The following is a 24,195-nucleotide window of genomic DNA, read 5'->3' on the forward strand; positions in this document are numbered from 1 at the left end:
AGTACCAAATACTGGTGGTGAGTTAATTGACTAATGCCCTCCCCAAATGCCAGTGCCACTAGTCTGGCTCCTGTGCACGTGGCACATAAAAAGCACCATTTGAGCATGGCCACTGCCAGTACTGCCTAACTGGCCCTCGTGCCAGTGGCACGTAAAAGCACCCACTACACTCTTGGAGTGGTTGGCGTAAGGAAGGGCATCCAGCTGTAGAAACTCTGCCAGATCAGATTGGAGTCTGGTGCAGCCATCTGGTTCGCCAGTCCTTAGTCAAATCATCCAACCCATGCTAGGATGGAAAGCGGACGTTAAACGATGATGATGATGATCAAGGCAGCAAGCTTGTAGAATCATTAGGACACTGGACAAAATGCTTAATCATATTTCACCCATCTTTCGTTTTGAGTTCAAATGCTGCCAATGCCAACTCTACCCTGCATCCTTTCAGTGTTGATGAAATAAGTGCCATTCAAGCACTGGGGACAATGTAATTAAGTAGTTCCTCACTCAAAATTTCAGGCCTTGTGTTTATAGTTGAAACGATTATTGTTGAGTGAGAGAGCAGTACATGCCATCATCATCATTGTTTAGCATCCGCTTTCCATGCTGGCATGGATTGGATGGTTCAACTGGGGTCTGGGAAGCCAGAAGGCTGCACCAGGCCCAGTCTGATCTGGCAATGTTTCTACAGCTGGATGCCCATCCTCATGCCAACCACTCCATGAGTGTAATGGGTGCTTTTTACGTGCCAGACGAGGCTGGCAAACGGCCACGATTGGATGGTGCTTTTTACATGCTGGGATACAAATATACGATGCCCAGCATACCCATCATGACTACCCGTCAGATAAGGGTACACCAGGCACATGCATCACAACCATATGTGTGCAACGTGGCAATCTCATATCAAGATAAACAACACATGACCTTGCAGTTGGGGCCCAGTTAGAATTTTCTTTAGGTCGAGTAGCCCATCCCACTCAAAAGGTCCCTAAATAGGATCTGTTTCCAGAGGTGAAGTATTCAAGCCTCAGAGAATTCCTTTCAACACATGGTTATGATGCTGCCCACAACTTCTGCTCGTGATCAGAGATGCACATATCGTCAGCCACCAAGTAACATTGCTCAACTGATTAAAGTCAAATAAATGACAAACAAATCTGTGGTATTGAGCAGAATATTTGCTGTAGCCCATCTTTTATACCAAGATAAAACATGTACATGATAACACTTCCAATAGCCATTGATTATTATTATTATTATTATTATTTTTATTACTTCAGTGAGCTGGTAGAATTGTTAGCATGCTGTGCATAGCAGTTATCAGATCAAAGAAGATTTGATAATTATCCTGCAAGATTTAGGTTAAATATATCATGCTCAATTAAATGTTTCAGACAGAGACCTAACAAAATACTTGCCTTGTGACAAAACAACAAAAGAGTTATTTGATCTGCTAGAAATAGCAGTCAAATTTCCTGAAATACACATTACTCTTCCCAGCTCTTTTCTTTTTTTTAAGGAAGTAAAACCGAAGCTTTGATGGTCATATGTAGAATGCTTTTGTTCATCTGTTTGTTCAACATGGAATATCCTACAGTTAAATTAAGCTCAACACTGACTTGATTTTAACATCAAGATAATCTTGCTTCATTTGGCTTTATAGTTTCCCTATCTCCTACTGCTACTCTTGCAGCTCTTAATATTTCCTCACTATTACCTACATAGGATGTTATATCTACTCTAGCTCACTCTTCACAGTCTTCTACTGATATTAAACCTCTGTTACCTTCCTTTTTAGAGAGATATATATATTTCTTTACTACCCACGAGGGGACAAACAAGGACAGACAAAGGGATTAAGTCGATTACATCAACCCCAGTGCGTAACTGGTACTTAATTTATCGACCCCGAAAGGATGAAAGGCAAAGTCGACCTTGGGGGAATTTAAACTCGGAACGTAACGACAGACGAAATACGGCTACGCATTTCGCCCGGCGTGCTAACGTTTCTTGTTACTCCTGTTCTTGGATGAAGTTTTCCATTCATATTAAATTCCTTCCTAGTTCTTCTGTCTAGATTTGATAATTCAGATTTTGTCCAATCTACAAAAGTTGCTGAATATCTAAATGGCGATATTGCCCAAATATTTGCAACCTCCACTAGATTCAGGCTATTTGCTTCAGCTCTATTAACTTCCTCACCCTTCTGCTATACTCCTCAATTTTCGTTTTCATTTCTCTACTAAGTACTCTGTCAGATTCTAATACTCCTAGATGCTTATACTTTTCTCCTTCTTTCATTGATTGTAATGTTTGGTGTTCTGGTAATTGAATGCCTTCACTGCTGACTCCTGTCCCTTTTTTATGACTAATACTGTGTGCATACTATGCCAATTTCATACCTATATCTTTGCTGGTGAATCTTTCACATACACACACACACACACACACACACACACACATAGTAGTGTGTGTGTGTGCATATGATCTGTATAGATATATGTGTGAGCACGCACACACACACACACACACATATATAACAGGCTTTCTGCACATTCCGTTTACCAATTATTCCTGTATATGGCATTTGTCAGCCTGGGGCTATAGTTGAAGAGACCCAAGGTGCTGTGTTATGGGATTGAACTTTAAATCAGGTGATTGCAAATAAAACCTTCTAAACACAGAGCCATGCTTTCACCTATGCTTATCTGTATTTGTCTATCTATCCCTCCCTCCTCTCCCCCCTCTCTCTTTATATATATATATATGTGTGTGTGTGTGTGTGTCTGTGTGTATCCACTCACAAACACATGACCGGCTTCCATTCAGTTTCCATATACCAGATTCACTTAGAAGGAATTAGTCAGCCTTAGGTTATAACAGAAGACACTTGCCCAGGGTGCCATCATGCAGTGGGATAGAAACCTGCAACCATGTGGCTAAGAAGTGAACTCTCTATGTTTATGTATATAATACATACCTGCACCATCACACACCGTCACACATTCGTTTCCTGCCCCGGCTATAGAAGCAGTACACTGTTACCATGTAATCGCATATCAGTTTTATAAAGTGAAATGTCAAAGTAACTGTGTATGTAATTATTTACATGGTTGTCAAGTGAGCTTCCTAACCACACAGCCATGCATGTGGACGGATGTTTATCTTTGTATTTGAGTGTGAGTGTGTTTGTGTGTGTGTGTGAAGGCAGCAAGCTAGCAGAAACATTAGCACACCAGGCAAAAATGCTTAGCAGTATTTCATCCGTCTTTACATTCTGAGTTCAAACTCCGCCAGGACCAACTTTGCCTTTCATCCTTTCGGGGTCGATAAACTAAGTACTAGTGAAACACTGGGATCGATGTAATCGACTAGTACCCCCACCCCACCAAGACTTTCAGGCCTTGTGCCTTTAATAGAAAGGAGTTCTGTGTGTGTGTGTGTGTGTGTGTGTGTGTGGAGGGACAGGCATAGTTTTATGGTGAAGATCATTCTGCAACCATGTGGTTTCAAGTTCAGTCTCACAGCATGGCCAACTAATGCCTTGTGAGAGTGAATTTGACAGATAGAAACTGTGTGGAAGCTCAGAGTATATATGTGACATCATCATCATCATTTAATGTCCATTTCCCTGCTGGCATGGGTCGGTCACTTTGACAGGAACTAGCAAGGGTAGGGTTAGGCTGGCTGCAACAGGCTCCAATTGTCTGTTCTGGCATGGTTTCTATGGTTGATACCCTTCCTAATGCCGTCACAAAGTGTACTGGGTGCTTTTCATGTGGCACCATCACCAGTGCCTTTTAAGTGGCACCATCACCAGTGCTTTTTATGCGACATCAGTAGCAGTACTTGGTGTGTGTGTGTGTGTTTGTCCACCCCACTAACTTTCCACAGACCAATGACGGAAACAAGTAAAAGACTAAGGAGGAACATGCACGTATTATTTATATGCATATATGCTTATATATGTGTGTGTGTGTATGTATATACATTCATGCATATATGCTTATATATGTGTGTGTGTGTGTATACATTCATGCATATATGCTTATATATATATATATATATGTGTGTGTGTGTGTATGTATATACATTCATGCATATATGCTTATATATATATATATATATGTGTGTGTGTGTGTGTATGTATGTATGTATGTATATACATTCATACATATATGCTTATATATATATAATATATGTGTGTGTGTGGTGTGTGTGTGTGTGTGTGTGTGTGCATATGTGTGTGTGTGTATGTGTGTGTGTGTGTGTGTGTGTATATATGTGTGTGTGTATATATGTGTGTGTGTGTATATATGTGTGTGTGTGTATATATGTGTGTGTGTGTGTGTGTGTATATATGTGTGTGTGTGTGTGTGTATATATGTGTGTGTGTGTGTATATATGTGTGTGTGTGTGTGTGTATATATATATATGTGTGTGTGTGTATATGTATATATATATGTGAGTGTGTGTATGTACATATGTACAGGTGTTTGTATTTATATGTGTGAATGTATGTATATCTACATCCAAATATATATGCTTTTGTATATGTCTTTATACACACACACACACACATATATATATATATGTAAGTGTGTATGTGAAGGTGTCAGTATGCCTGCAGTTATTTATAAATGTTTGTGTGTGTGGTGCACATTATGTATATCTGTATGCATATATATTTGTACACGAATGTCTATATTTACTTGCATACATGTGTGTATCATACACATTTGTGTCAGTTGTCACATGTCCTTTATATAATGAGATGTTTTAGTTTGAATGTCACCCTATAATACCAAATGCCATGTGCCTAGATAACCACAATACAAAATAGCTGGTGGCAGTTGTCATAGAAGCGGTGAAACAGCAGCAACTGCTACTGCTGTCATTCTCTAGTCCGAGGCGACCTCGGTGAACTGTAATCAAGCTGACCTATGATGAAAGATATTTAAATCTGTCACCATTTGTATTTTATCTCTTACTTGTTTTAAACCTTAGACTGCAGCCATGATGGGGCACTGCCTCGAACAAACCGACCCGAATACTTATTATTTTTCAAGCCTGGCACTTATTCTGTGGGTCTCTTTTGCCAAGCCACCAAATTACAGGGATGTAAACACACCAACACACACACACACATGCATAGAAATGGCCATTGAAAAAGTGATTACACTGGCAGTGCTCCAGCATGGCCACAGCCTTAGGGCTTGTATGTTAGAGAGACACAAATGAACACCCTCCTGCATTATATAGGCATGGCTGTGTGGTAAGAAGCTCGCTTCCTAACCACATAGTTCTGGGTTCAGTTTCACTGTGTGGCACCTTGGGCAAGTGCCATTGAGTAGATTTGGTAGGTGGAAATTGAAAGAAATCCATTGTATGTATGAACACCCGTTTTCCATACTTAGGGCTGAAATGTATAAAAGAATATATATGTGTGTATGTGTATATATTGTGTGATAAATATGTTATATATATATATATATACACACATAGGTGCAGGAGTGGCTGTGTGGTAAGTAGCCAACCACATGGTTCCGGGTTCAGTCCCACTGCGTGGCACCTTGGTCAAGTGGCTTCTACCATAGCCTTGGGCCGACCAAAGCCTTGTGAGTGATTTAGTAGACGGAAACTGAAAGAAGCCCGTCGTATATATGTATATATATATATATATATATATATATATATATATGTATATATATATATATATAACGGGAAGCTTTATGAAAATAAACAAAAGACGAAGGCAGGTGGAAAACAAACGAACAATTGTATTAGTATGGCGCTCAGGAAATATAAATAAAACAAGTCTTTAACGTTTCGAGCCTACGCTCTTCAACAGAAAGATACACAGAGAGAGAAAAACACAGAAAGTAAAAGTAACTAAGATTCAAGTGAGTTCTGTTGAATTCACATGAATGAGGTACTTAACTTAGATGCACCAGAAATCTATATGGTATTAACCATAAGATAATGCGGGGTGATTATAAGCAAGAAAAAAGCAACAAAAATGGATCAATATTTCGCTACAATTGTTTCGTACGAAAACACCTTTATTAAGGCTGCAAATATTGCAGCAAATACACGTGGCCCGTACTCATCAGCCGAAAAAACATCTGAGTTCTCAAAACATCTAAGGGGGTGAGGCTATACCCATGAAACATTCGGGATAGTTCTATAAAAATCATATGCGTATATGTTTGTATGTCTGTGTTTGTACCCCCAACATTGCTTGACAGCCGATGCTGGTGTGTTTATGTCCCCGTCACTTAGCGGATCGGCAAAAGAGACCGATAGAATACGTACTGGGCTTACAAAAGAATAAGTCCCGGGGTCGAGTTGCTCGATTAAAGGCGTTGCTCCATCATGGCTGCAGTCAAATGACTGAAACAAGTAAAATAAAATTAAAAAATTTTTTAAAATAAACATGCACACACACAGACCTCTGTGTATGCATGTATTGGGTCATCCCATAAATAGTGCAACATTTTCAATTGCATGAACTAAAAGCTGGAGGGGGATGTGATAAACTACCTGCATCAACTTGCTATAAAAGCAGGGAGTAATTTTACCTCGTCCTTATTCTTAGTGCAAGTTTTGAAGAGTGCAGTTCCAATTTAACAATTATTTTGTCAAAGCTATAATGGAAGTGACAAAGGAGCTTATTTGGCATATTTTGCTTTATCAGTTCAATAAAGGAAACAATACAGCAGAAAGTGTGAGGAATATTAATGCAGTATAATATTCTTCACACTATGGGGATCGGACAATAAGCATAAGCCAGTGTCAATGGTGGTTCCAGAAATTCCAAGCCCAAAACTACAGCCTAGAAGACGAGCCTCACCTTGGAAGATCTGTACACATTGACAAGGATGTCCTGCAAACTCCGGTGAAACAAAATCCCATCTTAACTGTTGAGGAACTAGCAGAGAAGTTTGGATTTGGTCAGTCAACCAGTCATTGAAGTCAGCGTTAGAATAAAAACGATCATCTTTGGTTTCATGGCAAAAGATATTCTTCCATCAGGATAATGCTCAGCCACATACAGTGAGGATGATATTCCAAAGGCTGGAACAGTTTGAATGGGAAACGATACCCAACCCACCGTATTCACCAGACATTGCCCCATCTGATTATCATTTATTCTGCAGTCTTCAAAATCATTTGGATGGAAAAAATATGAATTCTGTAGATGCAGTCAGAACAGTATTGGAAGAGTATTTTTCATCACAGACAAGTGAATTTTGGAAGAGGGGCCTTGCAAGTCTACCAGATAGATGGAAGAGCATTGTAGAAAATGAAGGAGAGTATATTTTAGATTAAAAAAGAACTTTGGTTAACTTAATTTTGAAAAATAACAGAAGTATAAAAAACCTGCATTATTTATGGGATGACAAATATATTGCGTGATGTATTTATATATATATATATATATATAGTGTGTGTAAAAAAAGGTCTGAACTCATTCTTATATAAACATTTCTAAGTGTGTGTATAATGTTTTGAGCATGCAGTTTGTGTGTATATGTATGGATGTATGTTTATTTTATGAAAGGGATGGTGATGTTGGTGACTGTAATTTGACTGGAAAGTGTTTGTTGTGTAATCTGATACTACTCTCCTTCCATATTTGTTTCTCTTAATCCCTTCTCACTCTTGCATGCGTGCGCACACACACACACACACACACACACACACCACACACACACACACACACACATCTGCACTTGAAGATGTCTTACATTCATTTTCCGCTATGTCAAGTTTGCCTTACAGTTGTGTCTTATACTGAAAATCCAACCCAGATGACTGTGTCGTTTTTGCAGGTCACATGATCTCTTTTTACAATATATTTTTATCACCTTCTCCAGCTGAGAACACAACAGTGTGTGTCACCTGACCTTTTAGTTGTTTTTCATCCAATCAGAATTCTTAATTTTTGATGAAATATGCAATTTCACCAAGAGAACATGTGAGCCTTATTTTTGCATTATTAAAACTGCCATCTTGTATATTTTTCTAAGAAACTGCCTTTTACTATCAGCCATTGCACTGTATAAGTCAACTAACCCAAGAATTCTTGCACAGTCAACTCTTTTGCATGAAACACACATACACACCACAAATGTAGATTCTCATATTCTTTTGCTTCACAGGCACACTCAAGTAATTACTTTCTAAATGTTATATTTCAAAGATTGTAGTTGTGGCCAATACCAGCATTGTGTAACTAGCACCCATGCTGGTGACACGTAAAAGGTACCGTTCGAGTGTTGGGTCTCATGGAGGCAGTGACAGGTGACCAAGACCTTTGGTGATATATTGTGATATACTGTACTTTGAGATCATAGTTGTGGCCAATGCCAGTGTTGTGTAACTAGCACCTGTGCTGGTGGCACTTAAAAAGCACCCACTACACTCTTGGAGTGGTTGATAGTAGGAGGGACTAACAGCCATAGAAACCATGCCAGATCAGACTGGAACCTGATGCAGCTTACCAGTTTTCAGTCAAACCATCTAACTCATGCGAGACTGTGTGGAGGCACATGGCCTAGTGGTTAGAGCAGCGGATACGCGGTCGAGGGATCATGGGTTCGAATCTCAGACCGGGCGATGTGTGTATTTACGAGCGAAACACCTAAGCTCCACACAGCTCCAGCAGAAGGTAATGGCGAATTTCTGCTGACTCTTTCGCCACAGCTTTCTCTCACTCTTTCCTCCTGCATCTTGCAGCTCACCTGCGACAGACCGGCATCCCATCCAGGTGGGGAACCTATACACCAAGGAAACTTGGAAACTGGCCCCTATGAGCCAGGCATGGCTCGAGAAGGAACAAAAACAACTCATACCAGACTGGAAAATGGATATTAAATGATGATGATGGTGATGATGGCTATTCCTCTCAGTTCTTTCTCTGCTGTATTTTTCTTTGTGGTCCATTGTAACTTGCCTGTTCATCATCTGCCTTTCCTTGATTGCATGTGTTTGAAAGAATTCATTGTGGCAGGTTTTCTAAAGCCAAATGCCCTCCCTGTTGCCAACCTTCATCTGTTTCCAAACAAAGTAATACTTTCCCATGGCCAGACATGTTTTTCATGGAAGATTGTAAATGAACAACAGTGTTGGTATGATATTGTTGTTTGTTTACAATCTATTTCTTTACTACCCGCAAGGGGCTAAATACAGAGAGGACAAACAAGGACAGACAAATGGATTAAGTCGATTATATCGACTCTAGTGCATAACTGGTACTTATTTAATCGACCCCAAAAGGATGAAAGGCAAAGTCAACCTCGGCGAAATTTGAACTCAGAATATAGCAGCAGACGAAATACTGCTAAGCATTTCAGCCGGCATGCTAACGATTCTGCCAGCTCGCCACCTTTGTTTACAATCATCACATGATGCCAAGACATGGACACACGTACAAGCATACACACATACACATATGGTTGTATATATACAACAGGCTTCTTCCTGTTTCCATTTATAGCCTGGAGCTATAGTAGAAGACACTTGCCCTAGGTGCCATGCAATTGGCATGAAGCCATGAGCTTGCTAAAGCAAGCATCCCAACCACATAGCCACGCTTGTGCTTATGCTGCTGATGATTGATATATATATATATGTGTGTGTGTGTGTGTGTATGTATATATATATTGGTGTGTGTATGTTAGTGTATGAATGCAAATGTGTATTAATGTTGATTTCCATACCTTATCACTACTCAAGCTGACAAAATGAATTTAACATATCTTCTGGACAATGTGACTGGTTTCTCTTCTCTTTTGAAGACCTCTGGAATAAGATATCTTTTACATGAAAATATAATAGGATATATAAATAAGAGCAAACATATTGAGAAGTTCACTTCCCAACATTATGCTTTTGGGTTCACTCCTACTGTGTGGCACCTTTAGCAAGTATTAGGGTTAGGGTTAGGGCCCAGGCCACCCAAAGTCTTGTGAGTGGATTTGACTGATGAGGTCTGAAAGGAGAAGCCTGTCATATATATATATATATATATATATATATATATAGTTAGTTATTTATTTATATAATTATGAATATATTTCTATTGTGGTGAATATGAAAATGCTATTTATGAATATATATATTTATGTGGAGGCGCAATGGCCCAGTGGTTAGGGCAGCAGATTCATGGTCGGAAGATCACAGTTTCAATTCCCAGACTGGGCGTTATGTGTGTTTATTGAACGAAAACACCTAAAGCTCCACGAGGCTCCAACAGGGGGTGGTGGCGAACCCTGTTGTACTCTTTTGCCCCAACTACCATCTAACCCATGCTAGCACGGAAAACGGACGTTAAACGATGATGATGATGTGTTTGCATGTGTAGGTACTTTGTCTTGACGTCATGTGATAGCTGTAAATGAATGTGACTGTTATGCCAGCTGTAACATTCATTTCCAGTCTTCCATGAAAACATATCTGGTCACAGGGAAATATAACTTTGCTTATAAACAAATAAGGGTTGGCAACAGGAAGGGCATCTAGATGTAGAAAATTTGTCTTAGTAAATTTTGTCTGACCCATTCAAACATGGAAATGTAGATGTTGAAACACTGATGATAGTGATGCTGGTACTGATGCTGGTGATATATGAGGGGGTACTGAAAAATTCCTGGCTTTTGGTAAAAGAAAATACAAAAGGATTAGTTAATTGTGATTTTACTCAACATATTCCCCTCTCAGATTCAAACACTTATTGCAATTTTTCTAAGCCCTATAAAAGAACCTGGAAGGTTGGGCCTCCAACAAGGCCCTTCATGATACCCTTAAAACTAGGAACTTTTCAGCACTTCTTCACATATTAACCCTTTTGATACCAATCTGACTAAGACCACCCCTCGTCCTATGGTACCAACTTCCTATTTTAAAATGATCTAAATTAAAACCTTCCTCAAAATTGTATGTTCCAAACACCAGTATAATAATGACAATGTTATTTTCTTAAATCTATATATATATAAATCTGAAGTTGTCTGTGTAGGGCAGGTTTAGTAGCCTTCAAGACCCTGCGGTATAAGTTGACCAAAATTGAGAGTATGATAGAAGAAGGCTTGATCTTCCTTCCGTAGAAGAAAAAATTCAAATTGGACCATGTTAACACCAAAAATTATTTACATTAAAAAGGTGCTTTTTTTCTATGAAAATCCTATTTTTTACGATTTTTTTACTGCTGTGTCGCCATTTTTCGGTGTATTTCAACCAGAAAAAGGTTCACTTAAAGAGAATAACAAGCTACATAATGCAAAATTTTTACTTTTCAAAAATTCCAATTCTAAAGGGTCAAAACAAACCCAAGCAATGCCACGCGATACTGCTAGTTCTTCATTATTTTCAAAATTAAGTGAAACGAAGGTAGTGCATTTCAACAGAATTATGATAAAGGGTTTTATCTACCCAAATCTATTGACTTAGTTTATTGTAGTAGATTATGCTTTATCTGATCCATACATGTCTCTCACAATCAGTTTCTTTATTTTCCAGCATTGCTCAATGCTCCCGTATTCAACTGTTCAAGTGCTTCATTGTTTCATTCTGCTGTTTTGGAACCAACGTAATGGTCATTGGCTTCATTTTTGCATTGTCCATCTACTACGTAGAGCTGAAGCTAGCATTTCCTAATGATCTGAAATATGTTACGCTGGCAGTTTTCTTGCCAACAGGAGTATTTGGCTGTGTAGGTAGGAACAGAGTATATTTTTTTCCTTTATTTAATATCTATTTGCTTGTCTGTTGTTTATTTTTTAGCGTAAGCTTGCATTTATCTGCATGTATGCAATATATGTGTGTGTGTGTGTGTGTATATATATATATATATATATACATGCCGGTGGCACGTAAAAAGCACCCACTACACTCACGGAGGGGTTGGCGTTAGGAAGGGCATCCAGCTGTAGAAACACTACCAGATCAGACTGGAGCCTGGTGCAGCCTCCTGGCTTCCCGGAAAATGGACGTTAAATGATGATGATGATGCTGATGATATATATATATATATATATATATATATATATATATATAAATTCTTTTTTCAGAATGAGTTAGAAAAACCAAAGCTGTTAAGATTTTAGAACATTTATAAATAGGTCTTACAGCTTTCCAGGATATTTATTATATCCCTTCAGAGATATAATAAATATCCTAGAAACAGCTATAAGACCTTATATTTATAAATGTTCTAAAATCTTCACAGCCTTGGTTTTTTATCTCATTCTGAAAGAAAATTTCTATATATACACCTGTTGGTATATATGACCTACATTGGACTCCTTATTCACATAATCACTGAACCTGGAGCTTACCTGACACCTTTGGGTCTTATTGAAACCATTACCTCTCATAACCTCTCTCTCTCTCTCACTCTCTCTCTCTCTCTATTATATAAATATTTATATATTTTATATGCATATTACACTATATATATACAGGGTGCATAAAATATTTGAGGACAGATTTATGTTTATTAAAAAAAAACCAGATATGTGATAACAGATAACTTTATTTATCAAAAAATGCTCTGAGGATACAAATAAACCTTTTCTATAACGTTATTCAATAAAGCAACCTTCTGCTTCTATATGAGATTTAAATCATCTACATGCTCAAATCAAGTGGTCCTGGTCCATTTTGGACATTACTCTGACTATGGCATCTTCCAAAGAATCTTTGGTGTTATGACCTCTGTCTCAACAACACTCTACATGTAATAGTCCAATGGATTGAGATCTGGAGAATTAGGAGGTCAAATGTTGGAGGTTGTATGATCATGAAAATTTTCAGCCATCCATTCCTGTGTTACTAGAGCCATGTGCGATAGTACAGAGTTTTACTGAAACACATCTGGCCTTCCATTGCATACACTGTCTATCCAGGGCTTAACAATTATTTCAGTACATATATATATATATCATCGCTCCCATCCCTAACCTTATGTGAGACACATAGGCTCTAGTTTCTGGGTGATTACCCATCTTCAGCGTGTGTTAACCAGCCAGAAACTTGAGTCCGTAAGGCGAGGGATGGGAGCAATGACTTCCCCTCACAAATACTAATCAGACACATAATATGTGTCGTTAGCCAGCTGGAAGAGACGTCTTCCTGGGGCTATAAACGTCAGTAGCATTGTCCCGTATAGGACGCCACACGTGGTTGGCAATTATATGTCATGATTCTGTATTGCTACTGTTTGCATCTCACTCAGAGATTTAATATAGCTTATTCCTCCTTTTTCGCGATCACCACTGGAAAAAGCATATAGTATTTTGCGAGTAGGGAGAGTTTTCATCAGTAGCTGGTGATTAACACATTCTGAGGATAGTTAACTACCCGGAAACTCAGATCCATGTGCATCACGTAAAGCTAGAGATGGGGGCGATGACCTCCCCTTTCAAATACTAATTGGACACAGAATGTGTGTCATTAGCCAGCTGGAAGAGACGTCTTCCTGGAGCTATAAATGTTAGTAGCACTGTCCTGTATAGGACACCACACTTGGTTGGCAATTATATATATATAGAGATATTGTTGGAAAATTAGATGTAGATATATACATACATATATATATATATATATATATATATATATTTAAGGGTAATGAAACTAGCCACCTTAATAATGTATATATGTGTGTGTATATATATATATATATATATATATATATATATAAGGTTACTGAGAATAGTCACCTTAATTGATATATATATATATAAATATATATTGTTTTATTTTGGCATGGTCTTTTTTTTTTCCTTGCCAAATAAACACACACACTATATATTCATTCTTCACTAGTTTATTATTATTATTATTATTATTATTATTATTATTATTATTATTATTATTATTGTTCTTATTTCATGTCCATTGTTTGGAAATCTTTTGTCACACATCTGTGACTTCTTCAGTGACCTTTTCCATCCATGTGTATCCTTCTGCTCTGCTTAATCCATTCTGTCCTATGATGTACAAAATAAATCTTTCTGCTCACAAATGGAGTTTTAGATATTGCTTCATGCCTAGGAGAATCCTGATCAGATAAGGCATGTGATCAAAGGTTCTCCAGCCTGCCCTGTTCATATACTTACATGCACACACACACACACTCTAATGGTGGATCTAATTAATATTCTATTTTTTTTTACCTTTGCAGGTGTTATATCTGGATATATTGTTGGAAAATTTGGTATTCGATTAGCACTGGTTGCAGGCAGCCTATTACTCAGTTTAGGTATTATTGTATGTTGTTTTGTACCCACCGTTCCATATATTCTCGTCTTCTTGGGTTTCGTTTCAGGTAAGCTAACCTATTTTTGTTGTCCTTCCTGGTTTTCTATTCCTGTTCACTTGTAGTCACTGTACATCTTGAGAGCCCACCTTGCCCTAACAACTTATCCCCATTATCTCTCTTTTGAGCTCCACCCTCTTTGCTTCTGTCCTTCCCTTCTATAATGTGAGTATCCTTGCTGATCCCCTACAACAAAAAATCTGTTCTGTTTTCACCTCCCTCTCTACTGCAGACACCTCATTTGAAGCTACCCTTCAAATGTCTTCTTCTTCTTCTTCTTCTTCTTCTTCTTCTTGTCTTGAGACAGCATTCACCCGGGGTGAGTTGAGCTGGCTTCATTCATCCTCAATCTCTCACAAACACCAACCAGACCTGGCGATTTGAGGCTAATGACCACGTGATCTCCAACCACTCCTTATTCCACCGGCGAATGCCGTAGATATGGGGGCCTAGATTGGGTTCCAAATCAGCCTTGACTGTCATCAGCCAGGTTTTTCGTTGTCCACCACATCGCTTTTGCCAACCCTGGAGGGGAGCTTGGGCAATTGTCTCATAGATGAATTCTCCTGGTGGACGACGGAGGGCATGATCCAGCCAACAACTGGATCACCACAAATGCATTAAGGGAGTTCCCCAGTGTCACTTTTGGTCACAACCCTTCAAATGAAGCATCTATAATGCATGGCAACCTAACTAGTACTGATGCCTAAAATGAAAAGGAACCTGGTACTCACAATAAAGTGGTTGACATTATGAAGGGCATTCAGCCATAGAAACCATGTCAAAAACAAGACATTGAAGCATAACACAGTCCTCCAACTCACTGTATCCTTTTCAAATTGTCCAACCCATGCTAGCATGGAAAACATGCATAAAATGATGGTGGTGTTGTGGTGATGACAGTGGGGTGATATTGGTGATAGGTATCATTATTATTATTATTATTATTATTATTATTATTAAGACGGCAAGTTAGCTGAATTGTTAGCACACCAGGCTAAATGCTCAGCAGCATTTCATCTGTCTTTATGTTCTGAGTTCAAATTCCACCAAGGTCGACTATGCTTTTCATCCTTTCAGGGGCGATGAAGTAAGTACCAGTTATGTACAGGGGCTGATATAATGGACTTACCCCCTTCCCTCAAATTCCAGGCCTTGTGCCTATAGAAGAAAATATTATTATTGAAAGTGGTGAGCTGGCAAAATTGTTTGCATGCCAGACAAAATGATTAGTAGCATTTTTGTCTCTCTTTTTGTTATGGGTTCAAATTCCATTGAAGTCAGCTTTACCTTTCATCCTTTCAGGGTCAATAAAATGTTTACTAGTTTAGCTCAGGGGTTGATGTAATCAGCTTGCCCTGCCCTCGAAATTTCAGGCTTTGTGCCGACATTTCAAACTGTTATTATTATTTAGTTCAAACGTAAAATCTGTGCTTTTTTATGGCTCTGAGACATGGAGAGCCACCTGCAGCAACTACAAGAAGATCCAGACCTTCATCAACAAATGTCTCTGGCAGACCCTCCATCTGAAGTGGTTCGACAGTGTGCCAAACACCGACCTGTGGGAAAGGGCCAACCAGGAACCTATACATGTTCAGATTAGATGAAGGAAATGGAGATGGATCGGACACACACTGCAGAAAGAACCCTCAAATGTGACACGACAAGCACTTGACTGGAACCCACAGGGGAAAAGGAAGCGAGGACGCCTGAAGCAGACATGGAAGCAGAGCATTTTGGACAAGCTCAGGACCACCGGCCTGACATGGGAAGCAGCCAAGAAACACGCCAATGATCGCAAAAAGTGGAAAACAACTGTTGAGGCCCTATGCTCCACAAGGAGCAAGAAGGATTAAGAAGAGAAGAAGAATTATTATTATATAAAAAAAAAGGGCCGTCCAATGGTCAAGTTTGACCATGTTCCTATATTTGTATGCATGGCCATTTGGGCTAACAATTGCCTTTACCTTCAAGTCTTCCCTCTCCATGCCACCAATGTTATCGAAGACAAAAGCTGCCACCTTAGGGGCTAATGCAGTTTGACAGCAGTACTTCAGCTGGATTTTCCAAAGCTCCTTAGAACTTCCACATTGACAAGAGGACCCCCTTCTGCTAACCATGGATTACTATTCTAGGTGGGTAGGAGTCCTCCATACAGATTATGTCGTTGGTTCAATCGAGGATGTTTTTCACAATCATTAATTTCACATTGATAGTTGGTAAATTTTTGAGAATTTCTGTCTGAGAGATTTTATCCTTCTTGGGTGCTTCTAAGGATGTACTGCTGACAGTAAATGTGGAAGGTTTACAATGACATTTGGCTTTCATCTCTTTTTCACAAGGCCCAGTCCTTGTTGTGATGTGGTGGCTTGCTTCATTGACTCTTAGAGCTGTGTTGGCAGGGCACAAGCTTCTGATAAGGCTTCTCAAAGTTTGGCCTCTGTCCTTTGATAGAGGCCAGACCAATATGGACCATCTCTTCCCAGAGGTAAAAATGGGTTTGTGTAGAGCCAACACCCCTACCTATAAAAAAATCAAAGTTACAGAAGCACTGGTGACAATTCAAAACCAACAAGGGCTGGGAGAAGACCTTTCCTTAGAGAAGACACCCAAGAGTCAAGAAGAGTAGAGAAAAGTCCTTGATAGCCTATGCTCCATAGGGAGCAAAGGACTTAAAAAGAAGAATCGACATCTTTTACTGATAAATTTTCTGTTAATGCTGCTGTTTCACCATTATTGTGATGACCTCTACCACAGCTTGAAACATCATAATCCTAACGCACACACACATATGTGATTGTTATGATTGTAACTCCCACACTGAGAATCATCATAATTGCTATGATTTATGATCATAAACATCACCTACTCAGCAGTCACTGTTGTTTCTGTATTACCAACCATGACCACCACATCAACCAAACCCATTCCCTTCATTCAAATTCTCTTTATAACATTGCTCCCCTTTGTATATTTTATTTATTTTCTGTAATATTTTTTAAAATTTTGTTTATACCTTGTGTCATTTTTTATTTTGCTTTTTTTATTTTTCTTCTTGAACAGGTAGGTGTTTTGTATTATTTTTCTTTATACATAGTGTGTGTGTGTGTGTGTGTATGTGAGAGAGAGAGAGAAAGAGTTTCTGTGCTCTGTCTGTGTGTGCGTGTGTGTTATTTTGAAGCTGAACTTTCTCAAATTACAATTAATTAGTTTCAGCTTCAAAATAGAAACAATGCACTCTTTTTTGGTATTGAGTACTTCTTTTTTTGTCTCATTTCCAAACAAACATTTACCTTACCTAATTTCTATATATTTCAGGCACTGGCTGTTCCTTAATATACATTTCCACAAACACAGCTTTGGCATATCACTTTCCAAACACTGGCCGAATTCTAATTTCCCTCATAACCCTTGGTGAAAGTTTTGGATTAATCATCTTCCCTTCATTTGTATCATATTTGATAGACATCTACTCTTGGCAAGGAAGTTTTCTTGTTCTTGGTGGGACTGTCCTTAATTGTCTTCCTTTGGGTTTAATATTTTCCACAAAGACAGAATATTTTAAAAGCCGAAAACAGTCAAATAAAGAATCAAGCAAAAATGACATCAACAAAAAGAAACTTACCTCCAGAGAAAGCAGCCAAACTACAATGTTGGCAACTAGTGACAGCAATTGTAGCTGTGTGCTAGAAAGTTCAGGAACGTGTAAAGAAGACAACTGCATACAAACAGAAGACACTCATGATCTGACTATTGAAGGAAAGGAATTATTATTATGTGAGACAAAAGAAAAAGTCTATTCCACTATCGAAATAAATGGCAAAAACTATCCAGAAGAGATAATTAAGATTTCAGACATTGAGAAAACACCGCCACTTTACAAACAGAATGGTAACTTGAGTTCTCAAAATTCTATTAGCAATTATTCAATCAAAAGTAACACTTCAAAAATATCAAATTCTCAAACTGACATTTCAAAAATGCCAAAGCAAAATATTGTGAAAAAACTTCAGTTTCTTTTATCAAACAAGAATTATGTTCTGTTTCTGTGTACTTTGTTTATAGCTTTTGGCAATTTGGCCACTGTAGTGACTATATTACCAGACTACTGCTATTCAATAGGGCTATCTGTAAAACAAGCAGCATGGATTTTCTCAATAGGTGCTATTGGTGATATCATCTCCCGTGTTTTGGGATCTCTCTTTCTTTATCTGAAGATGCCAAGTTTGGTGATTTTCTCATTTGCAATCATCAGCTGTAGCCTCGTTAGTCTCATTTATCCATTTATAACTTCTATTACCGCCATAACGATTGTAACATTCATATTTATATTGACGTCTGGGATATCATTTTCGGTTTATACAATCGTCGTTTTGGACTTCTTCAACTTCGAACTCTATTCCTTATCTACAGGATTGTCAGAGACAGTTTCAGGAATAGGGATTATTCTAAGTGGATTTTCTATTGGTAAGTAATTCCAGCAATTCTGTTGCTATTTTTCGGAAAAATTCTCTTATCTTTTCCCTACCATATTTGTGTTAATAGATATATGTAAAAATATATTTTATATATATGTGTATGCATATATGTATATGTATATTGAGTTACATTGATAGAGAGATATAGAGAGATGTGTAAGTGTATATGATATATGCATACAAGTGTAACTGTATATGATATATGCATGCATGTGTATGTATATATGAGATATGCATGCATGCATACATTGATGCATACATATACATACATTCTTGTTGCACCTTTCTACTTTAATAGTACATTTCTTGGCCTCATGTATAAACCACATCCCTGATTTTTGTTATTGATGTTATATAGACAAAAATGGTGTGTGTGTGTATTATATGCATGTGTGTGTTTGTGTATGTATGTATATATATATATATATATTTGTTTGTTGTTTTTTTTCAACTTTGTACATCTACACCTCTTTTTCCATGCAGATCATAAACCCCTTATTAGTTCTTTTCATTATTCTATCTATTTCATTTCCATGTAAACATAGTTTAAACACAGTATTGTATTCCTCGCTGTTGTCTCAAAACAAACTTAAGTTCCTTCACACGCATTTACTATTCGTCACCTATTCATTTATTCAAGTTTGTCACAACGTCACTTATTTCTCTAATTTTGTCACAGATTGGCTGACCAAAAATTCTAAGATTTTTCAATTCTATTTCACTGTTATCAGCATTTGCTGTTTCATTAAATTATTTTACCCAAAATCCCAAAAAAATATTTTTCTCCTTCGTGTTCTATCCTTGACCAACTAACTCTGGCCCCCTCACTCTCTGTCTCTCTCTCTGTTTTAATAACCATTTGTTTCACAACATTTCCCCCTACTACATTTTAATAACTCCGCCAAAAGAATACAAATCCAGAAGTTGCTCTTGTCTAATTTTGCTACTTCGCGGTACCCCCGTCATCTGTACCGGAAATCGCTCCTCTGTCATCCTTGCAGTTTCTTCTTTTACTTGTTTCAGTCATTTGTTTGCAGCCATGCTGGGGCACCACCTTGAAGGGTGTTAGTCGAACAAATCAACCCCAGGGCTTATTTGTTTTTAAGCTTATTCTATCAGTCTTTATGGCCAAACTGCTAAGTTACATGAACATTATTTTCACCAACAACAGTTGTCAAGCAGTGGTGAGGGACAAACACTGACATAAAGACAAACACACACACACACACAATGAGCTTCTTTCAGTTTCCATGTACCAAATCCACTCACAAGGCTTTGGTCAGCCCAAGGGTATAGCAGAAGTCACTTAGTGCCCATGGTACCATACAGTGGGACTGAACCCAGAACCATGTTATTGAGAAGCAAGCTTCTTACTACACAGCCGCACATGTGTGTGTGTGTGTACAACTACTGTAGTAAAAGTTCCACATAGATTATCATTATCTGGTCAGCCTTCAGTATAGTCGTTGGTCAGCCATTTTACTTTGCAGTGTTAGTAGTTGTGATGTAAAGTGCCTATGTAGTGGAAAATTAAGATAAATAAAAGTGTGAGTATTTAGTTGCTATGTATGTTTCACCAGTACTGTTATTTGGATGTTTCTGGTGCATTGGATCATCAGGAGAACACTTTATTGAACTTTGTTACAGAGATCTAATACATTGTCTTAGAGAGATGACATTGATAAGTATTGAGAGAAGGAAGTAAAGAGAGAGCAAGTGGGGGAGAGAAAAAAGGGAAGAGGGAAAATACTGAGCAACATAGTAGTAAACAGGATAAAAAGTAAAGGTGTATCAGTAAATAAATAAAATACAAGTAAATAAATAAATGAATAAACATGTGTACCTCATTCGTTGCCAGAGCAAGCTGGCCTCTGTGCCGATGGCACGTAAAAAACACCACTCAAACGTAATCATTACCTGCGACGCCTTACTGGCACTTGTGCTGGTAAAAAAAACATTTGAGCGAGGTTGTTGCCAGTGCCGCTGGACTGGCTCCTGTGCAGGTGGCACATAAAAAGCACCATTTGAGCATGACCATTGCCAGTACCGCCTGGCTGGCACATAAAAGCACCCACTACACTCTCGGAGTGGTTGGCGTTAGGAAGGGCATCCAGCTGTAGAAACTCTGCCAGATCAGATTGGCGTCTGGTACAGCCATCTGGACCGCCAGCCCTCAGTTAAATCGTCCAACCCATGCTAGCATGGAAAGTGGACGTTAAACAGTGATGGTCATGATCATCATCATCATTTAACCAAATAAAATGAAAACCAATGGGAAAATAATTGAAAAATAATGAGTGTGTGTGTGTATATATATATACTACATATATACACATTGTGTGTATGTGTAGTACTTAAATACAGACAAGGTTTTAAACTGGCTGCAATGCCAAGGGGAGACTATTACTTATGATTACAACAACTGGCCCCTCTCTACTAATTCAAATTTTATAGGAACATCAAATCTGAATAACTAGATGTGAGGGGGCACCAGCTGTTACAATCATATATATTCATATACTCACATATGTGTGTCATCATAATCATTTAACATCTGTTTTCCATGCTGGTGTGGGTTCAATGGTTTGACAGGAGCTGGTAAGCTAGCCAGCTGCACCAGACTTGAATTGTCTGTTTTAGCATGCTTTTTATGGCTTGATGCCCTTCCTAATGCCAACCACTTTAGAGTGCAATAGGTGCATTTTACATGACACTGGCACATGTGCCTTCTATGTGACACTGGCAAAGGTGCTTTTTACATGACACCAACAAAGGTGCTTTTTACATGGCACCAGCATCAGAAGGGTTGCCAAGTAACTTGCAAGACAAGGACCTTTTAGGTAAGAGAGGTGTGGGAATGATTGTGTGGTAAAAAGTTTGTTTCCATCTTGGTTCAAGTGAAGTGGTTGGCGTTAGGAAGGGCATCCAGCTGTAGAAACTCTGCTAGATCAGATTGGAGCCTGGTGCAGCCATCTGGTTTGCCAGTCCTCAGTTAAATCGTCCAACCCATGGCTACTCACATCTCGTAGAGGAAGGGGAGGAAAAGAGAACATGAGCAGTAGGAGCTGCAAGAGATAGACAATGACAATGAGGTATCTAGATGGCCCCACAAGGCACAAGGTGAATTGAGGAATTAGTTTGCAAGATTGTATGGGAAGGGGATTGAAGGGCTGTGTGTGTGGGTGTGTGTATATATATATATATATATCAGAATCGAAATCGATCAATGGAAATTACAGATGTGTTACCAGTGCCGGTGGCATGTCGAAACTCTACTTGTGAAGACCCATTGAGGCAAGTGAGGATCAGAATCGAAATCGATCAATGGAAATTGCAGATGTGTTACCAGTGCCGGTGGCATGTAAGAGAACCTTCTATTTCGCGATCGTTGCCAGCACCGCCCCGACTGGCCTCGTGCCGATGGCACGTAAAAAGCACCATCCGTTCGTGTCCATTGCCAGCCTCGCCTGGCCCTCATGCCGGTGGCACATAAAAAGCACCATCCGTTCGTGGCCGTTTGCCAGCTCTGTCTGGCACCTGTGCGGATGGCACGTAAAAAGCACCCACTACACTCACGGAGTGGTTGGCGTTAGGAAGGGCATCCAGCCGTAGAAACACTGCCAGATTTGACTGGGCCTGATAAAGCCTTCTGGCTTCACAGACCCCAGTAGAACCGTCCAACCCATGCTAGCATGAAAAACGGACGCTAAACAATGATGATGATGATGATGGGGCTATGTGGTAAGTCGCTTGCTTGCCAACCACATGGTTCCTGGTTCAGTCACACTGCATGGCAGCTTGGGCAAGTATCTTCTGCTATAGCCTCAGACTGGCCAAAGCCTTGTGAGTGGATTTGATAGATGGAAACTGAAAGAAGCCCGTTGTGTGTATATATATATATATATATATATATATATATATATGTATGTATGTACGTATATGTTTGTGTGTCTGTTTGTCCCCCACCATTGCTTGACAACTGATGTTGGTGTGTTTACGCCCCCGTAACTTAGCAGTTCCACAAAAGAAACTGATAGAACAAGTACTAGGCTTACAAAGAATAAGTGCTGAGGTCGATTTCTTTCACTAAAGGCAGTGCTCCAGCATGACTGCAATCAAATGACAAACAGATAAAAGAATTATATATATATATATATATATATATATATATATATGAGAGAGAGAGAGAATATGTACGTGCAGAAGCTACAAGGACAGCATCATTACAAGTCAAGGTTGCCTGAATATGGTCACTCAACCAACTAGATATGCCAGTTGAAATTACTTCAGATCACACCCTGTTATTTTGATAAAGAATGGGCTGAAGAATGTTGTTTTGGATTCTTTGTCTGTAGGGCAAATGTACAAAAGATGGGATGGGTTCAGACAGTCAAGGTTAAAATAGTTATGTCATTAAATGTCTACTAGATTAAAGCTGATTTAGGGTTAAACAGCTATCAAAATCAAAAATAAGCGAGCACTCAGAGAGCTCAAACTTCCGTCAAGGCAACACCAACATCCTCTCAACAATTAGCCAGAGATGGTTTTTAAAATGAAAATATCTGAAATAAACTCAACTGCTCTCACAAACAAGAATACTAAAAATCAACCCGGCTGCTCTCAAAAATTAAGTAAAAAAAATACTGGAAAAAATCCAGAATCCTTGTCTGTTACCAGATTGATCCCAAGGTTTAATCAGATTGTGCCAGTCACAAGGCCAAGCATCCCTGAAAATTCTATCCGAATCCATCCAGTGGTTCTTGAGGTATCTTGTCCAAACACAAACAAGCAAACAAAACTGAAAACAATACATCCACCTTAGTGAAGGTGGAGGTAAAAAAAAATACTAACTAATCATTAGACATTACAATCATGTTTCAAGGGGAAAAGTGCAACCGACTCAAACAATGGGATTCAAACCATATGCCTATTGTTTAGCTTGAGTTCACAATTGCATTATGGACTGCTTTATTACTTACTTGGGTACAATTGTTATCATAAGTTATCATAGGATTGCACCTAGAAAGTTCCCCTCCAAGGCACAAGTCTGGGCAAGGTTGTTTATGGAAGACCACCAGTCACCCACGCATACCGGCCTCCTCTCTCCACGCCACCGGTGTTATTCAAGGGAAAGGCAAAGGCCAATACAGCTTGGCACCAGTGACATTGCAACTCATTTCTACAGCTGAGTGAACTGGAGCAACATGAAATAAAGTGTTTTGCTTGTGAACACAATACAGGGCCCAGTCTGGGAATCAAACTCATTACCTCATGATTATGAGCTGGACACTCTAACCACTGAGCCATGCACCTTCTTGCTATATTACACCCTATATAAATTGATTCTAGTTGCTTTATCACTCTCTCAACACCAGCAGGATGGGTTTTTCAAGT

General features: G+C 38.8%; 2 protein-coding genes across 4 annotated transcripts in view; one reads left to right on the forward strand and one right to left on the reverse strand.

Annotated features, from left to right (window-relative positions):
- The window catches only part of LOC115216331 (monocarboxylate transporter 9-like), an 88,716-nt gene extending 70,654 nt beyond the window's left edge, over positions 1-18,062 (reverse strand). The window contains exon 1 of one of the 2 annotated variants that reach the window (XM_036506871.1): positions 17,949-18,062. The gene's annotated coding sequence lies outside the window, so the exon portion shown is untranslated. The remainder of the gene's footprint in view (positions 1-17,948) is intronic. The other variant, XM_029785553.2, reaches the window with a different exon arrangement.
- The window catches only part of LOC115216276 (monocarboxylate transporter 5-like), a 40,371-nt gene that overhangs the window by 10,556 nt on the left and 5,620 nt on the right, over positions 1-24,195 (forward strand). Inside the window, exons 2-4 of one of the 2 annotated variants that reach the window (XM_029785476.2) lie at positions 11,524-11,720; positions 14,189-14,332; positions 17,642-18,790. In XM_029785476.2, coding sequence (XP_029641336.1) covers positions 11,524-11,720; positions 14,189-14,332; positions 17,642-18,790 — 1,490 coding nt within the window. The remainder of the gene's footprint in view (positions 1-11,523; positions 11,721-14,188; positions 14,333-17,641; positions 18,791-24,195) is intronic. The other variant, XM_036506870.1, reaches the window with a different exon arrangement.

The sequence above is a fragment of the Octopus sinensis genome, linkage group LG10 (assembly GCF_006345805.1).
Source record: "Octopus sinensis linkage group LG10, ASM634580v1, whole genome shotgun sequence".
NCBI lineage: Eukaryota > Metazoa > Mollusca > Cephalopoda > Octopoda > Octopodidae > Octopus > Octopus sinensis.